Source organism: Salvelinus fontinalis, chromosome 11 (assembly GCF_029448725.1).
Source record: "Salvelinus fontinalis isolate EN_2023a chromosome 11, ASM2944872v1, whole genome shotgun sequence".
NCBI classification, from domain to species: Eukaryota; Metazoa; Chordata; class Actinopteri; order Salmoniformes; family Salmonidae; genus Salvelinus; species Salvelinus fontinalis.
In genome coordinates this window covers 15,300,867-15,321,037 of record NC_074675.1, presented here as the reverse complement: position 1 = coordinate 15,321,037, position 20,171 = coordinate 15,300,867, and the positions used below count along the sequence as shown (strand labels likewise).

At 50.1% G+C, this 20,171-nt stretch overlaps 1 protein-coding gene across 1 annotated transcript in view; it reads right to left on the bottom strand.

The window, feature by feature from the left end:
• The window catches only part of LOC129866062 (ankyrin repeat and sterile alpha motif domain-containing protein 1B-like), a 355,742-nt gene that overhangs the window by 6,783 nt on the left and 328,788 nt on the right, over positions 1–20,171 (bottom strand). The window contains exons 24-26 of the mRNA XM_055939185.1: positions 13,382–13,468; positions 9,799–9,936; positions 9,322–9,489 (exon numbers count right to left, since the gene is read on the bottom strand). Of these exons, the coding sequence (XP_055795160.1) occupies positions 9,322–9,489; positions 9,799–9,936; positions 13,382–13,468 (393 nt within the window). The remainder of the gene's footprint in view (positions 1–9,321; positions 9,490–9,798; positions 9,937–13,381; positions 13,469–20,171) is intronic.

Genomic DNA, 20,171 nt, shown 5'->3' with positions numbered 1-20,171 from the left:
AGCTGCTGGTGGGAATATTAAGTGAATCCTGCAGCATGCTTCACTGTAGTTCCCTCCGCAGTACTACACAGGCCATTAACTACATTACCCACACACACACACAACACAAACACACGCGCACACACACATGCAGGCATATACTCAAAAGCATACACACAGCCTCACTTTCAAGGCAGGCGGTTAATGGTTAATATAACAGTAGCGGAGTCATGTCATTGTCCATCATCTCTGTGAATGGCCTATGAATATGAACACGCACGCACACACACACAGATGAGACAGAGGGAAAGAAAACCTCACATCTCCAACCCACTAGATAAGACTATTACAATTTTAGACGGCAGCACTACTATGACTACATATATTATATGACCTCCAACACCACAGAGAGATTGACAAAGCTCTTCCCTGTCACTTTATATGTCCCCTGACTCACCCCACCTGTCCCCTGACTCACCTCACCTGTCCCCTGACTCACCTCACCTGTCCCCTGACTCACTTCACCTGTCCCCTGACTCACTTCACCTGTCCCCTGACTCACTTCACCTGTCCCCTGACTCACTTCACCTGTCCCCTGACTCACTTCACCTGTCCCCTGACTCACTTCACCTGTCCCCTGACTCACTTTACCTGTCCCCTGACTCACGTTACCTGTCCCCTGACTCACGTTACCTGTCCCCTGACTCACGTTATCAGTCCCCTGACTCACATTACCTGTCCCCTGACTCACGTTACCTGTCCCCTGATTCACGTTACCTGTCCCCTGCCCCAAATTCACCTGTCCCCTGACTCAATTCACCTGTCCCCTGACTCAATTCACCTGTCCCCTGACTCACGTTATCAGTCCCCTGACTCACGTTATCAGTCCCCTGACTCAATTCACCTGTCCCCTGACTCACGTTATCAGTCCCCTGACTCACTTTACCTGTCCCCTGACTCACTTTACCTGTCCCCTGACTCACTTTACCTGTCCCCTGACTCACTTTACCTGTCCCCTGACTCACTTTACCTGTCCCCTGACTCACCTCACCTGTCCCCTGACTCACTTCATCTGTCCCCTGACTCACTTTATCTGTCCCCTGACTCACTTTATCTGTCCCCTGACTCACTTCACCTGTCCCCTGACTCAATTCACCTGTCCCCTGACTCACGTTATCAGTCCCCTGACTCACTCACCTGTCCCATGACTCAATACACCTGTCCCCTGACTCACGTTATCAGTCCCCTGACTCACTCCACCTGTCCCCTGACTCAATTACCCTGTCCCCTGACTCAATTCACCTGTCCCCTGACTCACGTTATCAGTCCCCTGACTCACGTTATCAGTCCCCTGACTCACGTTATCAGTCCCCTGACTCACCTCACCTGTCCCCTGACTCAATTCACCTGTCCCCTGACTCCCTTTACCTGTCCCCTGACTCCCTTTACCTGTCCCCTGACTCCCTTTACCTGTCCCCTGACTCACTTTACCTGTCCCCTGACTCACTTTACCTGTCCCCTGACTCACTTTACCTGTCCCCTGACTCACCTCACCTGTCCCCTGACTCACTTTACCTGTCCCCTGACTCAATTCACCTGTCCCCTGACTCACGTTATCAGTCCCCTGACTCACCTCACCTGTCCCCTGACTCAACTCACCTGTCCCCTGACTCCCTTTACCTGTCCCCTGACTCCCTTTACCTGTCCCCTGACTCCCTTTACCTGTCCCCTGACTCCCTTTACCTGTCCCCTGACTCCCTTTACCTGTCCCCTGACTCCCTTTATCTGTCCCCTGACTCCCTTTACCTGTCCCCTGACTCACTTTACCTGTCCCCTGACTCACTTTACCTGTCCCCTGAATCACTTTACCTGTCCCCTGACTCACTTTACCTGTCCCCTGACTCACTTTACCTGTCCCCTAACTCACTTTACCTGTCCCCTGACTCACTTTACCTGTCCCCTGACTCACGTTACCTGTCCCCTGATTCACGTTACCTGTCCCCTGCCCCAAATTCACCTGTCTCCTGACTCAATTCACCTGTCCCCTGACTCAATTCACCTGTCCCCTGACTCAATTCACCTGTCCCCTGACTCACGTTATCAGTCCCCTGACTAACTTCACCTGTCCCCTGACTCAATTCACCTGTCCCCTGACTCACGTTATCAGTCCCCTGACTCACTTTACCTGTCCCCTGACTCACTTTACCTGTCCCCTGACTCACCTCACCTGTCCCCTGACTCACCTCACCTGTCCCCTGACTCACCTCACCTGTCCCCTGACTCACCTCACCTGTCCCCTGACTCACCTCACCTGTCCCCTGACTCACCTCACCTGTCCCCTGACTCAATTCACCTGTCCCCTGACTCAATTCACCTGTCCCCTGACTCAATTCACCTGTCCCCTGACTCACGTTATCAGTCCCCTGACTCACTTCACCTGTCCCATGACTCAATACACCTGTCCCCTGACTCACCTCACCTGTCCCCTGACTCAATTCACCTGTCCCCTGACTCACGTTATCAGACCCCTGACTCACCACACCTGTCCCATGACTCACTTTACCTGTCCCCTGACTCACGTTATCAGTCCCCTGACTCACTTCACCTGTCCCCTGACTCACTTCACCTGTCCCCTGACTCAATTCACCTGTCCCCTGACTCACTTCACCTGTCCCCTGACTCAATTCACCTGTCCCCTGACTCAATTCACCTGTCCCCTGACTCCCTTTACCTGTCCCCTGACTCAATTCACCTGTCCCCTGACTCAATTCACCTGTCCCCTGACTCAATTCACCTGTCCCCTGACTCAATTCACCTGTCCCCTGACTCAATTCACCTGTCCCCTGACTCAATTCACCTGTCCCCTGACTCAATTCACCTGTCCCCTGACTCAATTCACCTGTCCCCTGACTCAATTCACCTGTCCCCTGACTCACGTTATCAGTCCCCTGACTCACGTTATCAGTCCCCTGACTCACGTTATCAGTCCCCTGACTCACGTTATCAGTCCCCTGACTCACGTTATCAGTCCCCTGACTCACTTTACCTGTCCCCTGACTCACTTTACCTGTCCCCTGACTCACGTTACCTGTCCCCTGACTCACGTTACCTGTCCCCTGACTCACGTTATCAGTCCCCTGACTCACTTTACCTGTTCCCTGACTCACTTTACCTGTCCCCTGACTCACGTTACCTGTCCCCTGACTCACGTTACCTGTCCCCTGATTCACGTTACCTGTCCCCTGCCCCAAATTCACCTGTCCCCTGACTCAATTCACCTGTCCCCTGACTCACGTTATCAGTCCCCTGACTCACGTTATCAGTCCCCTGACTCAATTCACCTGTCCCCTGACTCACGTTATCAGTCCCCTGACTCACTTTACCTGTCCCCTGACTCACTTTACCTGTCCCCTGACTCACTTTACCTGTCCCCTGACTCACTTTACCTGTCCCCTGACTCACTTTACCTGTCCCCTGACTCACCTCACCTGTCCCCTGACTCACTTCATCTGTCCCCTGACTCACTTTATCTGTCCCCTGACTCACGTTATCAGTCCCCTGACTCACGTTATCAGTCCCCTGACTCACGTTATCAGTCCCCTGACTCACTTCACCTGTCCCCTGACTCACGTTATCAGTCCCCTGACTCACTTTACCTGTCCCCTGACTCACTTTACCTGTCCCCTGACTCACTTTACCTGTCCCCTGACTCACTTTACCTGTCCCCTGACTCACTTTACCTGTCCCCTGACTCACCTCACCTGTCCCCTGACTCACTTCACCTGTCCCCTGACTCACTTTATCTGTCCCCTGACTCACGTTATCAGTCCCCTGACTCACGTTATCAGTCCCCTGACTCACGTTATCAGTCCCCTGACTCACTTCACCTGTCCCCTGACTCACGTTATCAGTCCCCTGACTCACTTTACCTGTCCCCTGACTCACTTTACCTGTCCCCTGACTCACTTTACCTGTCCCCTGACTCACTTTACCTGTCCCCTGACTCACTTTACCTGTCCCCTGACTCACCTCACCTGTCCCCTGACTCACTTCATCTGTCCCCTGACTCACTTTATCTGTCCCCTGACTCACGTTATCAGTCCCCTGACTCACGTTATCAGTCCCCTGACTCACTCACCTGTCCCATGACTCAATACACCTGTCCCCTGACTCACGTTATCAGTCCCCTGACTCACTCCACCTGTCCCCTGACTCAATTCCCCTGTCCCCTGACTCAATTCACCTGTCCCCTGACTCAATTCACCTGTCCCCTGACTCACGTTATCAGTCCCCTGACTCACCTCACCTGTCCCCTGACTCAATTCACCTGTCCCCTGACTCCCTTTACCTGTCCCCTGACTCCCTTTACCTGTCCCCTGACTCCCTTTACCTGTCCCCTGACTCCCTTTACCTGTCCCCTGACTCACTTTACCTGTCCCCTGACTCACTTTACCTGTCCCCTGACTCACTTTACCTGTCCCCTGACTCACTTTACCTGTCCCCTGACTCACTTTACCTGTCCCCTGACTCAATTCACCTGTCCCCTGACTCACGTTATCAGTCCCCTGACTCACCTCACCTGTCCCCTGACTCAACTCACCTGTCCCCTGACTCCCTTTACCTGTCCCCTGACTCCCTTTACCTGTCCCCTGACTCCCTTTACCTGTCCCCTGACTCCCTTTACCTGTCCCCTGACTCCCTTTACCTGTCCCCTGACTCCCTTTACCTGTCCCCTGACTCACTTTACCTGTCCCCTGACTCACTTTACCTGTCCCCTGACTCACTTTACCTGTCCCCTGACTCACTTTACCTGTCCCCTGACTCACTTTACCTGTCCCCTGACTCACTTTACCTGTCCCCTGACTCACTTTACCTGTCCCCTGACTCACTTTACCTGTCCCCTGACTCACTTTACCTGTCCCCTGACTCACTTTACCTGTCCCCTGACTCACTTTACCTGTCCCCTGACTCACTTTACCTGTCCCCTGACTCACTTTACCTGTCCCCTGACTCACTTTACCTGTCCCCTGACTCACTTTATCTGTCCCCTGACTCACTTTACCTGTCCCCTGACTCACTTTATCTGTCCCCTGACTCACTTTCTGGAAGGGGACATTAGTACTGTGTTCTGTACATGAGAAGCCAGCACAAATAGCACTTACCTCACTCATAGTTTGCTTCCCAAATAGCATCCTATTCCCTTTATAGTGCACTACGTTTGACCAGGGCCCATGCAATATATAGGGAATAGGGTGCCACATTTGGGCCGTGGCCATACTCATATAGCCCAGTAAATCCACATGGGAACAATATACAGAATAAGGCTTTAAGGCTCCAGTGGTGTACAGTGCATGTCTATGGTACATCTAACTCTGTCTAGGTCTATTTTAAAACTCCAGGAACTGGAATCTAAGGGGAAGCTGAAAGACACTGTGGCTGGGGTAGATGGCTCTGGCAATGTCTACCTGCGTGGGACTGGGAGAGAGCCAACACTAATACACACATATCTGAGAGATGCACACACACCCATAAAGCTGAGATACACACACACACACACACACACACACACACACACACACACACACACACACACACACACACACACACACACACATTGTGAGAAGGGCTGGGCTCCACAGAGCTCTATGTAAACAGCCCTCATCAATCACCCAGGGCTGTAAGAGACTGCAGGGAGAGAAAGATAAAGTGGGTCTTTTACAGATCAAACATCCATCTACAACAGTGATGTAGTGGTCAGAAAATAGGTGGGTAAACTCTGATCGCCGGTCGCAGTGAAAAAAGTAACGCTTCCTTTTCTTTCAATGCATTTTTCTGCAAAAGGTGGGTAAAATGTGTTTACTTTCACTTACCCTCTACTACACCTCTGATCTACACCTCTGACCTGCACCTCCAACCTCCACTACACCTCCGACCTGCACCTCCACTACACCTCCGACCTGCACCTCCAACCTCCACTACACCTCCGACCTGCACCTCCAACCTACACTACACCTCTGACCTGCACCTCCACTACACCTCCGACCTGCACCTCCACTACACCTCCGACCTGCACCTCCACTACACCTCCGACCTGCACCTCCACTACACCTCCGACCTGCACCTCCACTACACCTCCAACCTGCACCTCCACTACACCTCCGACCTGCACCTCCAACCTCCACTACACCTCCGACCTGCACCTCCACTACACCTCCAACCTGCACCTCCACTACACCTCCAACCTCCACTACACCTCCGACCTGCACCTCCACTACACCTCCGACCTGCACCTCCACTACACCTCCAACCTCCACTACACCTCCGACCTGCACCTCCAACCTCCACTACACCTCCGACCTGCACCTCCACTACACCTCCGACCTGCACCTCCAACCTCCACTACACCTCTGACCTGCACCTCCACTACACCTCCGACCTGCACCTCCACTACACCTCCGACCTGCACCTCCACTACACCTCCGACCTGCACCTCCGACCTACACCTCCGACCTGCACCTCCACTACACCTCCGACCTGCACCTCCACTACACCTCCGACCTGCACCTCCACTACACCTCCGACCTGCACCTCCACTACACCTCCGACCTGCACCTCCACTACACCTCAGACCTGCACCTCCACTACACCTCCACTACACCTCCGACCTACACCTCCACTACACCTCCGACCTGCACCTCCGACCTGCACCTCCACTACACCTCCGACCTGCACCTCCACTACACCTCCGACCTGCACCTCCACTACACCTCCGACCTGCACCTCCGACCTGCACCTCCGACCTGCACCTCAACTACACCTCCGACCTGCACCTCCACTACACCTCCGACCTGCACCTCAACTACACCTCCGACCTGCACCTCCACTGCACCTCCGACCTGCACCTCCACTACACCTCCGACCTGCACCTCCGACCTGCACCTCCGACCTGCACCTCCGACCTGCACCTCCGACCTGCACCTCCACTACACCTCCGACCTGCACCTCCACTACACCTCCGACCTCCACTACACCTCCGACCTGCACCTCCACTACACCTCCGACCTGCACCTCTGACCTGCACCTCCGACCTGCACCTCCGACCTGCACCTCCACTACACCTCCACTACACCTCCGACCTGCACCTCCACTACACCTCCGACCTGCACCTCCGACCTGCACCTCCACTACACCTCCGACCTGCACCTCTGACCTGCACCTCCGACCTGCACCTCCGACCTGCACCTCCACTACACCTCCACTACACCTCCGACCTGCACCTCCACTACACCTCCGACCTGCACCTCCACTACACCTCCACTACACCTCCGACCTGCACCTCCACTACACCTCCGACCTGCACCTCCACTACACCTCCGACCTGCACCTCCGACCTGCACCTCCACTACACCTCCAACCTGCACCTCCGACCTGCACCTCCACTACACCTCCGACCTGCACCTCCGACCTGCACCTCCGACCTGCACCTCCACTACACCTCCGACCTGCACCTCCGATCTGCACCTCCACTACACCTCCGACCTGCACCTCCGACCTACACCTCCGACCTGCACCTCCACTACACCTCCGACCTGCACCTCCACTACACCTCCGGCCTGCACCTCCACTACACCTCCGACCTCCACTACACCTCCGACCTGCACCTCCACTACACCTCCGACCTCCACTACACCTCCGACCTGCACCTCCACTACACCTCCGACCTGCACCTCCACTACACCTCCGACCTGCACCTCCGACCTGCACCCCCGACCTGCACCCCCGACCTGCACCTCCACTACACCTCCGACCTGCACCTCCACTACACCTCCGACCTGCACCTCCGACCTGCACCTCCGACCTGCACCTCCGACCTGCACCTCCACTACACCTCCGACCTGCACCTCCACTACACCTCCGACCTGCACCTCCGACCTGCACCTCCACTACACCTCCGACCTGCACCTCCGACTTGCACCTCCACTACACCTCCGACCTGCACCTCCGACCTGCACCTCCGACCTGCACCTCCACTACACCTCCGACCTACACCTCCGATCTGCACCTCCACTACACCTCCGACCTGCACCTCCGACCTACACCTCCGACCTGCACCTCCACTACACCTCCAACCTGCACCTCCACTACACCTCCGGCCTGCACCTCCACTACACCTCCGGCCTGCACCTCCACTACATCTCCGAACTGCACCTCCACTACATCTCCGACCTGCACCTCCACTACATCTCCACTACACCTCCACTACACCTCCGACCTGCACCTCCACTACACCTCCGACCTGCACCTCCACTACACCTCCACTACACCTCCGACCTGCACCTCCACTACACCTCCGACCTGCACCTCCACTACACCTCCGACCTGCACCTCCAACCTCCACTACACCTCTGACGTGCACCTCCACTACATCTCCACTACACCTCCGACCTACACCTCCGACCTGCACCTCCACTACACCTCCGACCTGCACCTCCACTACACCTCTGACCTGCACCTCCACTACACCTCCGACCTGCACCTCCACTACACCTCCGACCTGCACCTCCACTACACCTCCACTACACCTCCGACCTGCACCTCCACTACATCTCCACTACACCTCCGACCTGCACCTCCACTACACCTCCGACCTGCACCTCCACTACACCTCCACTACACCTCCGACCTGCACCTCCAACCTCCACTACACCTCCGACCTGCACCTCCACTACACCTCCGACCTGCACCTCCACTACACCTCTAATCTACACCTCCACTACAAGCTCCGTGTGGCCAAGACACACACACACACACACACACACACACACACACACACACACACACACAGCAACCATCGATAAACACAACAGAGCACAAAAAGGAGTGAGTTAACGCTATACACACCAACACACTCACAATAACATGCTAACACTGATAACAAAGCTAACAAAGGCATTGAAGGAGCTTAGCGATGTTCACTCTAATGTACCTGTACTGGAAACAGAGGACAGGTGAGAGGTCATGGACATGGTGAACAAGAGTCACAGGCTAGTGGATGTTGATGAGAGGTGAAAGGTGAGAGGTCATAGGAAAGGGTACAGAGGAAAGGGAAGTAGTTGTGTGATGGGGAGGGTTGGCTGCAGTATTATGTGGGACTTTTAAAGGCTTATGTTGACAGGTGAAAGGTGAGATGTTGTGGAACAGCGTGGTATAGGAGCTTACAGTTGGTCTAGACAGTACGGTATGGCTCGCACAGACGTGTTGACAAAAGGTGAGAGGTCGTGGTGGAGGTTGTAGTAGAGGGTAAAGGTTAAACGGAGGGTATAAACTAGTGTCATTACTCACAGACTTGCGGATGTTGACGCGGGGCTTGGGGACGGGCTTGTTGGGCTTGATGTCGAAGCTCTCTGGCAGCGTGGAGGAGCCATGGCCACTCTTCCTGGCCTGCAGGGCCAGCTGGTAGGCTACCTCAAAGGCCTGGCCCAGGGTCAGGATGATCTCATACGCCAGGTTCTGTTATAAACACACACACACAAACACACACACACACACAAACACACAAACACGCATACACACACACACACACAAAATGTCATAAACACACACATATACGCATGTAATGTTACGCATGTATGCACACAGAGTTACGCACACATGCAAACACACACTATGTCAAATCTGCCATTTCATCATAACAGTAGTTCTCAAACCAGGAAGTAACTAATTAATAAAGACACTTGTCCCCCACAGAGGGTGCTGTGTGTGTGTGTGTGTGTGTGACTCACCACGTCGATCTCCTCACAGACAGTGTGTGTGACTCACCACGTCGAAGGCAGTGAAGACATGGCAGTAGTGGTGGCTGGACTTGAGGTCTTTGGTGATGTAGGCAAACGTGGACAGATCCTCAGGATCCTGGGCCGCACATGAGATGTTACGGATCTCATGCTCAGCTATGATGTTCTAGAGAGAGAAAGACAGAGGGAGAGAGACAGAGACAGAGGGAAGGAGAGAGTGAGGGAGAGAGAGATACAGAGAGAGAGAAAGATAGAGAGAGAGCAAGAGAGGTAGAGAGAGAGAGAGAGGTAGAGAGAAAGAGAGAGAGGTAGAGAGAAAGAGAGAGAGGTAGAGAGAAAGAGAGAAAGAGAGAGAGGTAGAGAGAAAGAGAGAAAGAGAGAAAGAGAGAAAGAGAGAAAGAGAGAAAGAGAGAAAGAGAGAAAGAGAGAAAGAGAGAAAGAGGTAGAGAGAAAGAGGTAGAGAGAGAGAGGTAGAGAGGTAGAGAGGTAGAGAGGTAGAGGTAGAGAGAGAGAGAGAGAGAGAGAGAGAGAGAGAGAGAGAGAGAGAGAGAGAGAGAGAGAGAGAGAGAGAGAGAGAGAGAGAGAGAGAGAGAGAGAGAGAGAGAGAGAGAGAGAGAGAGAGAGAGAGAGAGAGAGAGAGAGAGAGAGAGAGAGAGAAGGTGAAAGAGAATAAAAGAGAGGGAAGTGAATCCAGGTTAAAAATGACACTACAGTGGTGGTTAAAGTGGCCCTAGTTTCTCTCTCTGGGTGGTAGTGATGTGCCGGGCCCTCTTACCCTCAGGGTTGGAGATCTTTAGAGAAAGTTTATGTGATGGAAGTTCACTGTTGATCTTGTGAAACTGACAATTTTATTTTTTGCTTCCACCCAGTGCTGTTCAGTTCTTACTCTCGGTAATGGTGCTTCCACCCAGTGCTGTTCGGTTCTTACTCTCAGTAATGGTGCTTCCACCCAGTCCTGTTCAGTTCTTACTCTCGGTAATGGTGCTTCCACCCAGTGCTGTTCGGTTCTTACTCTCAGTAATGGTGCTTCCACCCAGTCCTGTTCAGTTCATACTCTCAGTAATGGTGCTTCCACCCAGTACTGTTCAGTTCTTACTCTCAGTAATGGTGCTTCCACCCAGTCCTGTTCAGTTCTTACTCTCAGTAATGGTGCTTCCACCCAGTCCTGTTCAGTTCTTACTCTCAGTAATGGTGCTTCCACCCAGTCCTGTTCAGTTCATACTCTCAGTAATGGTGCTTCCACCCAGTCCTGTTCAGTTCTTACTCTCAGTAATGGTGCTTCCACCCAGTCCTGTTCAGTTCTTACTCTCAGTAATGGTGCTTCCACCCAGTGCTGTTCAGTTCTTACTCTCAGTAATGGTGCTTCCACCCAGTCCTGTTCAGTTCATACTCTCAGTAATGGTGCTTCCACCCAGTCCTGTTCAGTTCATACTCTCAGTAATGGTGCTTCCACCCAGTCCTGTTCAGTTCTTACTCTCAGTAATGGTGCTTCCACCCAGTCCTGTTCAGTTCATACTCTCAGTAATGGTGCTTCCACCCAGTCCTGTTCAGTTCTTACTCTCAGTAATGGTGCTTCCACCCAGTCCTGTTCAGTTCTTACTCTCAGTAATGGTGCTTCCACCCAGTGCTGTTCAGTTCTTACTCTCAGTAATGGTGCTTCCACCCAGTCCTGTTCAGTTCTTACTCTCAGTAATGGTGCTTCCACCCAGTACTGTTCAGTTCTTACTCTCAGTAATGGTGCTTCCACCCAGTGCTGTTCAGTTCTTACTCTCAGTAATGGTGCTTCCACCCAGTCCTGTTCAGTTCTTACTCTCGGTAATGGTGCTTCCACCCAGTCCTGTTCAGTTCTTACTCTCAGTAATGGTGCTTCCACCCAGTCCTGTTCAGTTCTTACTCTCAGTAATGGTGCTTCCACCCAGTCCTGTTCAGTTCATACTCTCAGTAATGGTGCTTCCACCCAGTCCTGTTCAGTTCATACTCTCGGTAATGGTGCTTCCACCCAGTCCTGTTCAGTTCTTACTCTCGGTAATGGTGCTTCCACCCAGTCCTGTTCAGTTCTTACTCTCAGTAATGGTGCTTCCACCCAGTCCTGTTCAGTTCTTACTCTCAGTAATGGTGCTTCCACCCAGTCCTGTTCAGTTCTTACTCTCAGTAATGGTGCTTCCACCCAGTCCTGTTCAGTTCTTACTCTCAGTAATGGTGCTTCCACCCAGTCCTGTTCAGTTCTTACTCTCAGTAATGGTGCTTCCACCCAGTCCTGTTCAGTTCATACTCTCAGTAATGGTGCTTCCACCCAGTGCTGTTCAGTTCTTACTCTCAGTAATGGTGCTTCCACCCAGTCCTGTTCAGTTCATACTCTCAGTAATGGTGCTTCCACCCAGTCCTGTTCAGTTCATACTCTCAGTAATGGTGCTTCCACCCAGTCCTGTTCAGTTCTTACTCTCAGTAATGGTGCTTCCACCCAGTCCTGTTCAGTTCATACTCTCAGTAATGGTGCTTCCACCCAGTCCTGTTCAGTTCTTACTCTCAGTAATGGTGCTTCCACCCAGTCCTGTTCAGTTCTTACTCTCAGTAATGGTGCTTCCACCCAGTCCTGTTCAGTTCTTACTCTCAGTAATGGTGCTTCCACCCAGTCCTGTTCAGTTCTTACTCTCAGTAATGGTGCTTCCACCCAGTCCTGTTCAGTTCTTACTCTCAGTAATGGTGCTTCCACCCAGTGCTGTTCAGTTCTTACTCTCAGTAATGGTGCTTCCACCCAGTCCTGTTCAGTTCTTACTCTCAGTAATGGTGCTTCCACCCAGTCCTGTTCAGTTCTTACTCTCAGTAATGGTGCTTCCACCCAGTACTGTTCAGTTCTTACTCTCAGTAATGGTGCTTCCACCCAGTGCTGTTCAGTTCTTACTCTCAGTAATGGTGCTTCCACCCAGTCCTGTTCAGTTCTTACTCTCGGTAATGGTGCTTCCACCCAGTCCTGTTCAGTTCTTACTCTCAGTAATGGTGCTTCCACCCAGTCCTGTTCAGTTCTTACTCTCAGTAATGGTGCTTCCACCCAGTCCTGTTCAGTTCTTACTCTCAGTAATGGTGCTTCCACCCAGTCCTGTTCAGTTCTTACTCTCAGTAATGGTGCTTCCACCCAGTCCTGTTCAGTTCTTACTCTCAGTAATGGTGCTTCCACCCAGTCCTGTTCAGTTCTTACTCTCAGTAATGGTGCTTCCACCCAGTCCTGTTCAGTTCATACTCTCAGTAATGGTGCTTCCACCCAGTCCTGTTCAGTTCTTACTCTCAGTAATGGTGCTTCCACCCAGTCCTGTTCAGTTCTTACTCTCAGTAATGGTGCTTCCACCCAGTCCTGTTCAGTTCTTACTCTCAGTAATGGTGCTTCCACCCAGTACTGTTCAGTTCTTACTCTCAGTAATGGTGCTTCCACCCAGTCCTGTTCAGTTCTTACTCTCAGTAATGGTGCTTCCACCCAGTACTGTTCAGTTCTTACTCTCAGTAATGGTGCTTCCACCCAGTGCTGTTCAGTTCTTACTCTCAGTAATGGTGCTTCCACCCAGTCCTGTTCAGTTCTTACTCTCAGTATTGGTGCAGGAGGAAAGAAAGCCTCTCACCTTGTTTGTAGCGTCGATGAACTTGACTCCCTTGTAGGAGACGGACAGAACAATGGTCGGGACTTTCTTCATCTGTTCTGTAGACTTCTGTAGAGTGGAGAGAGAGACGGAGAGAGAAAGAGAGGGAAAAGAGGAGTCTGAGTTAACTTCTTGCGACTACAGGGGGTGCTGTTTTCTCATTAGTATAATTGCATTACAGATTAAACGGCTTCCTACTAAATTCTTGCTCGTACAATATGCATAGTATTACTATTATTGGATAGAAAACACTCTCTAGTTTCTATAGGCGTTGGAATTTTGTCTCTGAGTGGAACAGAACTCATTCTACAGCAATTTCCCTGACATGGAGTCAGATTTCACACATTTTGGCCCCTGATCTGGAGTCAGTTTAAAGGCCACTGTGAACGCTATCAGGATACGGACACTGCTTACGTCTTCCCCTGGATGCCTTTACGTGATGACGATTTGAATGGTATCGATTGCGCAATCACAGCCCCTATAAAACAAAAACACGTGTAGGTAGGAACTCTTTTCCAGATGCGTCGGGCGCGCGGTGGACACAGACCTGCTCTTTTTCCAAGCATTAGTGTAGCCAGTTATATTTCTCCGGTCATGTTTCTACTCGTTATAGGAGTTAAAAACATCATAAGGTAGTTAATTTAAACCGTTTTATAGCAATTTATATCCGTTTAGTGCGATTTTGGGACATTTATTTCTGAGACACTGTGAATCTCTGGGCACGGTTCCAGTTCATGCCGAACGCAATGGGCATTTCTACATGGCAAGAGGACAGCTATCGACCAAAAGACGATTAGACCCAAGAAAGGATTCTTTGCCCAAGATTCTGATGGAAGAACAGCTCAAAGTAGGAACAATTTATTATGATAAATCGTGTTTCTGTCGAGAAATGTTAATCGCTTATGACGCCATTTTGTTTGACGTAGCTTCGCTTGGCGCAAACTGTATTGAAAAGTAAGGATAATTAAAAAAATGTAAATCAGCGATTGTATTAAGAATTAAATTGTCTATCAATCGCTGTCCACCCTATATTTTTTAGTCACGTTTATGAGTATTTATGTATACGACTAGATCACTGTCTAATATGGCGCACGACATTGTCTGACCAGCTGGGCAACTTTTATCATTGTCTAACCATGATTTTGGTGGCTAAATATGCACATTTTCGAACAAACTGTATATGTATGTTGTAATGTGATGTTACAGGAGTGTCATCTGAAGAATTCTGAGAAGGTTAGTGAAAAAATTAATATATTTTGGCGATGTTTACGTTATCGCTCTCTTTGGCTAGAATCAATGCTCTGGTAACGTTTGCATATGTGGTATGCTAATATAACGATTTATTGTGTTTTCGCTGTAAGACACTTAGAAAATCTGAAATATTGTCTGTATTCACAGGATCTGTGTCTTTCGATTAGTGTATGCTGTGTATTTTTACGAAATGTTTGATGATTAGTAATTAGGTAATACACGTTGCTCTATGTATTTATTCTAGTCCATTTGTGACGGTGGGTGCAAATGTAAACTATGATATCTACCTGAAATATGCACATTTTTCTAACAAAACCTATCCTATACCATAAATATGTTATCAGACTGTCATCTGATGAGTTTTTTTCTTGGTTAGTGGCTATCAATATCTTAGTTTAGCCGAATTGGTGATAGCACCTGATGGAGTAAGAAACTGATGGAGTTAGAAAAGTGGTGTCTTTTGCTAACGTGGTTAGCTAATAGATTTACATATTTTGTCTTCCCTGTAAAACATTTTAAAAATCTGAAATGGTGGCTTTATTCACAAGATCTGTATCTTTCATTAGGTGTCTTGAACTTGTGATTTAATGATATTTAGATGCTACTATTTAATTGTGACGCTATGCTAGGCTATGCTACTCAGTGTGGGGGGGGTGGGGGGTGATCCCGGACCCGGGGTAGATACTCGTGAAAGGTTAACATTTGATGTCAATGAGTCAATTAGACTAATGATGGCCACCAACACAAGGCTAACAAGACGGCCTGGCCTCACCGTCTCCCTCCACAGCAGAACAATAAAACCCTGCAATAAGAATCTCTTCACAATATAATACCATTTTAGAGAGAGTGGGGACTACGGTTGCAAAACTTTCAATAAATTCCTCGTTTTTTTTCAGAGATCCTGGGTTGGAGGATTCTGAATTTACGACTTATTCCCTCCTGATTCCGTGAATCCTCAAACCGGGATTTCGGGAAAGGCAGGGAATTTATTGAAAGTTCTCAGAATTGTGCAACCCCAGTGGGGACAGAGAGATGAGAGCTTATGAGATGAGCTCAACACAAGCTTATAATGAGATAGAATGGAAGGGGTGGGAAGAGAGAGATGAAACCAACACAAGCTTATAACTAAGCAGAAAAAGAGGGAGATAGGGATGAGCTGACTGCACAGAGAGAGCCAGACTATCAACACACTCTCCTCTTTACTAGCAGAATCAATTCCAATCTTCTCAAAGTTCAAAGGTTACCCCGTGACTTATGGAAAACAATGGGTGCAAATGACATTTTCAAAACGTATAGATTTCCCCCTTGGAGGTCCAATATAACTATCAGCTTTCAACCCATAAATATTCCTCCTATATTTCTTTCTATTCCCGCCCAGACTTACTATCACCCGCTCTCGTCTGACAGCGACATGCTTCTTTTCCCCTTCTCCCATTGTTAAGCTCATTATGCGCTGCCGCAGTGGGGAATGATGTGACTTAAAATCACTATCACCCTGGTACCATTATTCCACCTGTCAGGGATTTAATATATTCAACAGATCTTGTATGAATTCCTCTCCTCTTCCTTCTCTCTCTCTCACTCCCCCCCCCCCCCCTGCTCTCACTCTCTGTGTTTCCTCAACATCAGCATATTTCTAATGCAGCGGTTCCCTGTCAAGATCACGGGCTTATGAGGGCCGACAAACGCAGCGCTGCGAGACACAAGGACAGAAGACGGGGGAGCAGAGGGAATTACATATGCATATGACCATGCTGATACTGCGTCCACAAGCATGGAAATATAGAGAGAAAAGTGAGATGGAGAAGGGGGGGTGGGGGGTATAACAGGATGCAGGTACAGTAGGTACATCGAGAGCGGAGTTCCAAATTTAATGACCCTTGAAGTCTGACAATAAAAACAACAGCATCAATCGTTTTGGCAGATCAAGATAAACCGAGAGAGAGAGGGGGAGAGGGAGAGGCTCTCTGCTCTCCTCAGATGTGAACAAACAGTTAAAGATGAGGAGGAGAAAGGACGGTACACATATTAATAGTCTGCTTCCTCACTGCAGTAACTCAGTAGAGGTAGCGAGAGGTAGAGAGGTAGAGAGAGAGAGAGGTAGAGAGAGAGAGAGAGGTAGAGAGAGGTAGAGAGAGAGAGGTAGAGAGAGAGAGAGAGAGAGAGAGAGGTAGAGAGAGGTAGAGAGAGAGAGAGAGGTAGAGAGAGAGAGAGAGAGAGAGAGGTAGAGAGAGAGAGAGAGAGAGAGGTAGAGAGAGAGAGAGAGAGAGAGAGGTAGAGAGAGAGAGAGAGAGAGAGAGAGAGGAGAGAGAGAGAGAGAGAGAGAGAGAGAGAGAGAGAGAGAGAGAGAGGTAGAGAGAGAGAGAGAGAGAGGTAGAGAGAGGTAGAGAGAGGTAGAGAGGTAGAGAGAGAGAGAGAGGGGTAGAGAGAGGTAGAGAGAGGTAGAGAGAGGTAGAGAGGTAGAGAGGTAGAGAGAGAGAGAGAGAGAGAGGTAGAGAGAGAGAGGTAGAGAGAGAGAGAGAGAGGTAGAGAGAGAGAGAGAGAGAGAGGTAGAGAGAGAGAGAGAGGTAGAGAGAGAGAGAGAGGTAGAGAGGTAGAGAGAGAGAGAGAGAGGTAGAGAGAGAGAGAGGTAGAGAGAGGTAGAGAGAGGTAGAGAGAGGTAGAGAGAGAGGTAGAGAGAGAGAGAGGTCACGATCAGATGAGCTCCTGCATTTTTCAGCATTTTCTTTAAAAAAGATAGATTTAGTGTTAGATAAACTTGGATTTTTTTGTCAGGAACACATACAGGATGCTACCCTCTACAACATAACCCTCACTTCAAATCAAAACTCAAAACCTACAACCTGATTGTGGACGGAATTACGGAATCACCTGAAAAGTTCACAACAACCAAGGATTAATTATTCTATACAGCAAATTCTCTGGAAAACAACAGAAACCTGAAAACACTACCCAACCTGGAACTGAGTGAGTAATGTTTAGTCTGAAACTATATTCTATTTCCAAAAGCCAAGAAGAAAAATACATGACATTACTTTATAAGGACTGAATGGTAACATAATTCTGCCAAGCTTGATACAACTTCAACTAGCACTTACGTGTCAAGTGAGAGGTGTCAAAGCCCATTAGCCCAACAATGGCAGGAGAGTCGAATAGTCTACCCCAACCAAATGGAGAGGCCTTAGAAGCTCCCTCCTGCTGTTCAGAGGTAATTAAAATACAGTACCCTGTGAGTGTAAAGAATGATAAGGCAAGAAAAGATCACAAAATGAAGCTCCTTATGGAAAATCAAGAGACACTTTTTGCTGACTATTACAAAAATGGGAACATCAGCAACCTTATCTTCCACACAAACCATCCCCTGGCATGGCACAGTGCTATATTAGCACACTACCCCTCTGTTAAGAGAGGGGGGTTAACGAGGGGTGGAAAGTCAGGATTCTTGACAACGAGGATGAGGAGTCAGCTAACATACATCTTTATAAGTCTGGAACAGTAATGGTACAGGGCAACCCCAAACAGTTTCAGCTGGACTTTCACCTAATTAAAGATTTAGCCCAGCAGGAGAAGCTCTCCCTTGATAAAGATACCCCCACCCCAAGCGGGTCAGACCAGACCTCTTCATCATATAATCCCACAGACGAGCAACCCTCAGCAGACAGTCAACCTCCCAGCACAGAGTACTTCTCCCTCATTGAAATGAAGGATAAATTCACCCAGCTGGAGGTAAGGCAGGTGGAGCTGGAACAGCAGGTGATTACACTCCAGTCAGCACAGACCCAGACAACAGTCCAGCACAACAAGACCCCTTTAACCAGACCCGGAGAGCTGGAGGTGGAGAGAGACATATCTGCACTCTGGACTGTGGTGAGACAACTTCAACAGGAGAAAGAGCAGAAGCAGGAGCAGAACAAAGCACTAGAGGAGAGGATCAGACTGCTGGAGGAGAGGATCAGACTGTTGGAGGAGAGGTGGAGGGGGATGGCATGTGACAGAGAACAACCCACTAGGGAGGTGGCCATCCCCACAGAGACGCCAGCAGAACAGCCCACCTCAGCACCCGACAAAAGTCTCAACACCACAGCAGAACAGTCCACACCAGACCCTGACCATAGAGTCGACATCACAGCAGAACAGACAAAATAAAAACCCCAAGACCAGCAGCTCTCACCCGGTCTGAGCACCCCCCCTGTCAAGCACCCTGATAGCCCTCCTGACAACCCCCCCACACCCACTGAGGACAAACACAAGACACAGATTGTCCTCCTTATGGACTCAAATGGGAAATATATAGAAGAAAAAAAACTTTTTCCCAAACACAGTGTGTCTAAACTCTGGTGTCCAAACACCCAGCGTGCCCTAGACCTTCTGTCTAAGGACAAACTAGGCTCACCTAGCCACATAATAATACACACAGGCACAAACGACCTGAGAGCACAGCAGGAAAGGGTGGCCACAGCACTGAAGGGAGTGATTGAAAAAGCTTCTTCTACTTTCCCCAATGCACAAGTGGTTATCTCCACCCTGCTACCACAAAAAGACTTCCACCCTGCTACAATACAGCGGGTAAACGCAAGCATTTCCCGTGACTGTGCCTCAAAACCAAATGTCTTTCTGGCCCACCACTACACCCTGGACTTGAACAGCCTCTATGACCAGGGCCACCTCTACAAGGCAGCAGTGCCCACCTTTGCCCGGACTCTAAAGGACATCGCTCTCAAACGCAGCCCCAACACTTCACACAGGAGCAACAGATCAATAGACACCCCACCCAGACCAGCGAGACACCCTCCAAGACCTTCAGGACCCCCCCCCCCTGGACCTACACATAGAGGACCCACGCCAAGAGGACTTACATCCAGACCACAGCACCCCCAGACACATCCACACCCCCACCCCAACCAATCAACACCCCCCCACATCAACCATGCCCACACCCAATTAAGGCCCCCTCAGATCAGACCTATGCCACTCCTGCCCACCCCATGCACCCCACCCCCGCAAAGAGGGCATCAACATGGAAGTCACACATACGCCCAGGTAGTGAGCGGGCAAACAGGCCCAACCCCCACTCTTACACTCGCCCAAGCCAACGGCATGTACCAGATGCTCAGCAGGCTCTGCTCACACTTACTGGTCTGAGGCCAAACCACGACCAACAACATTGGACACTCTATGGAACAAAAAGCCTTCACTATATCATCCTGGAATATCCAAGGCCTGAGGTCATCTGCCTTTGGCCTAAAGAGCAGGAACCCGGACTTCACCAAAGAAATCGGTAATGCAGACATTGTCATCCTGCAAGAAACATGGTATAGAGGAGACGGACCCACTGGTTGCCCTCTAGGTTACAGAGAGCTGGTAGTCCCATCCACCAAACTACCAGGTGTGAAACAGGGAAGGGACTCAGGGGGAATGCTAATTTGGTATAGAGCAGACCTAACTCACTCCATTAAATTAATCAAAACAGGAACATTTTACATTTGGCTAGAAATTCAAAAGAAAATTATCTTAACAGAGA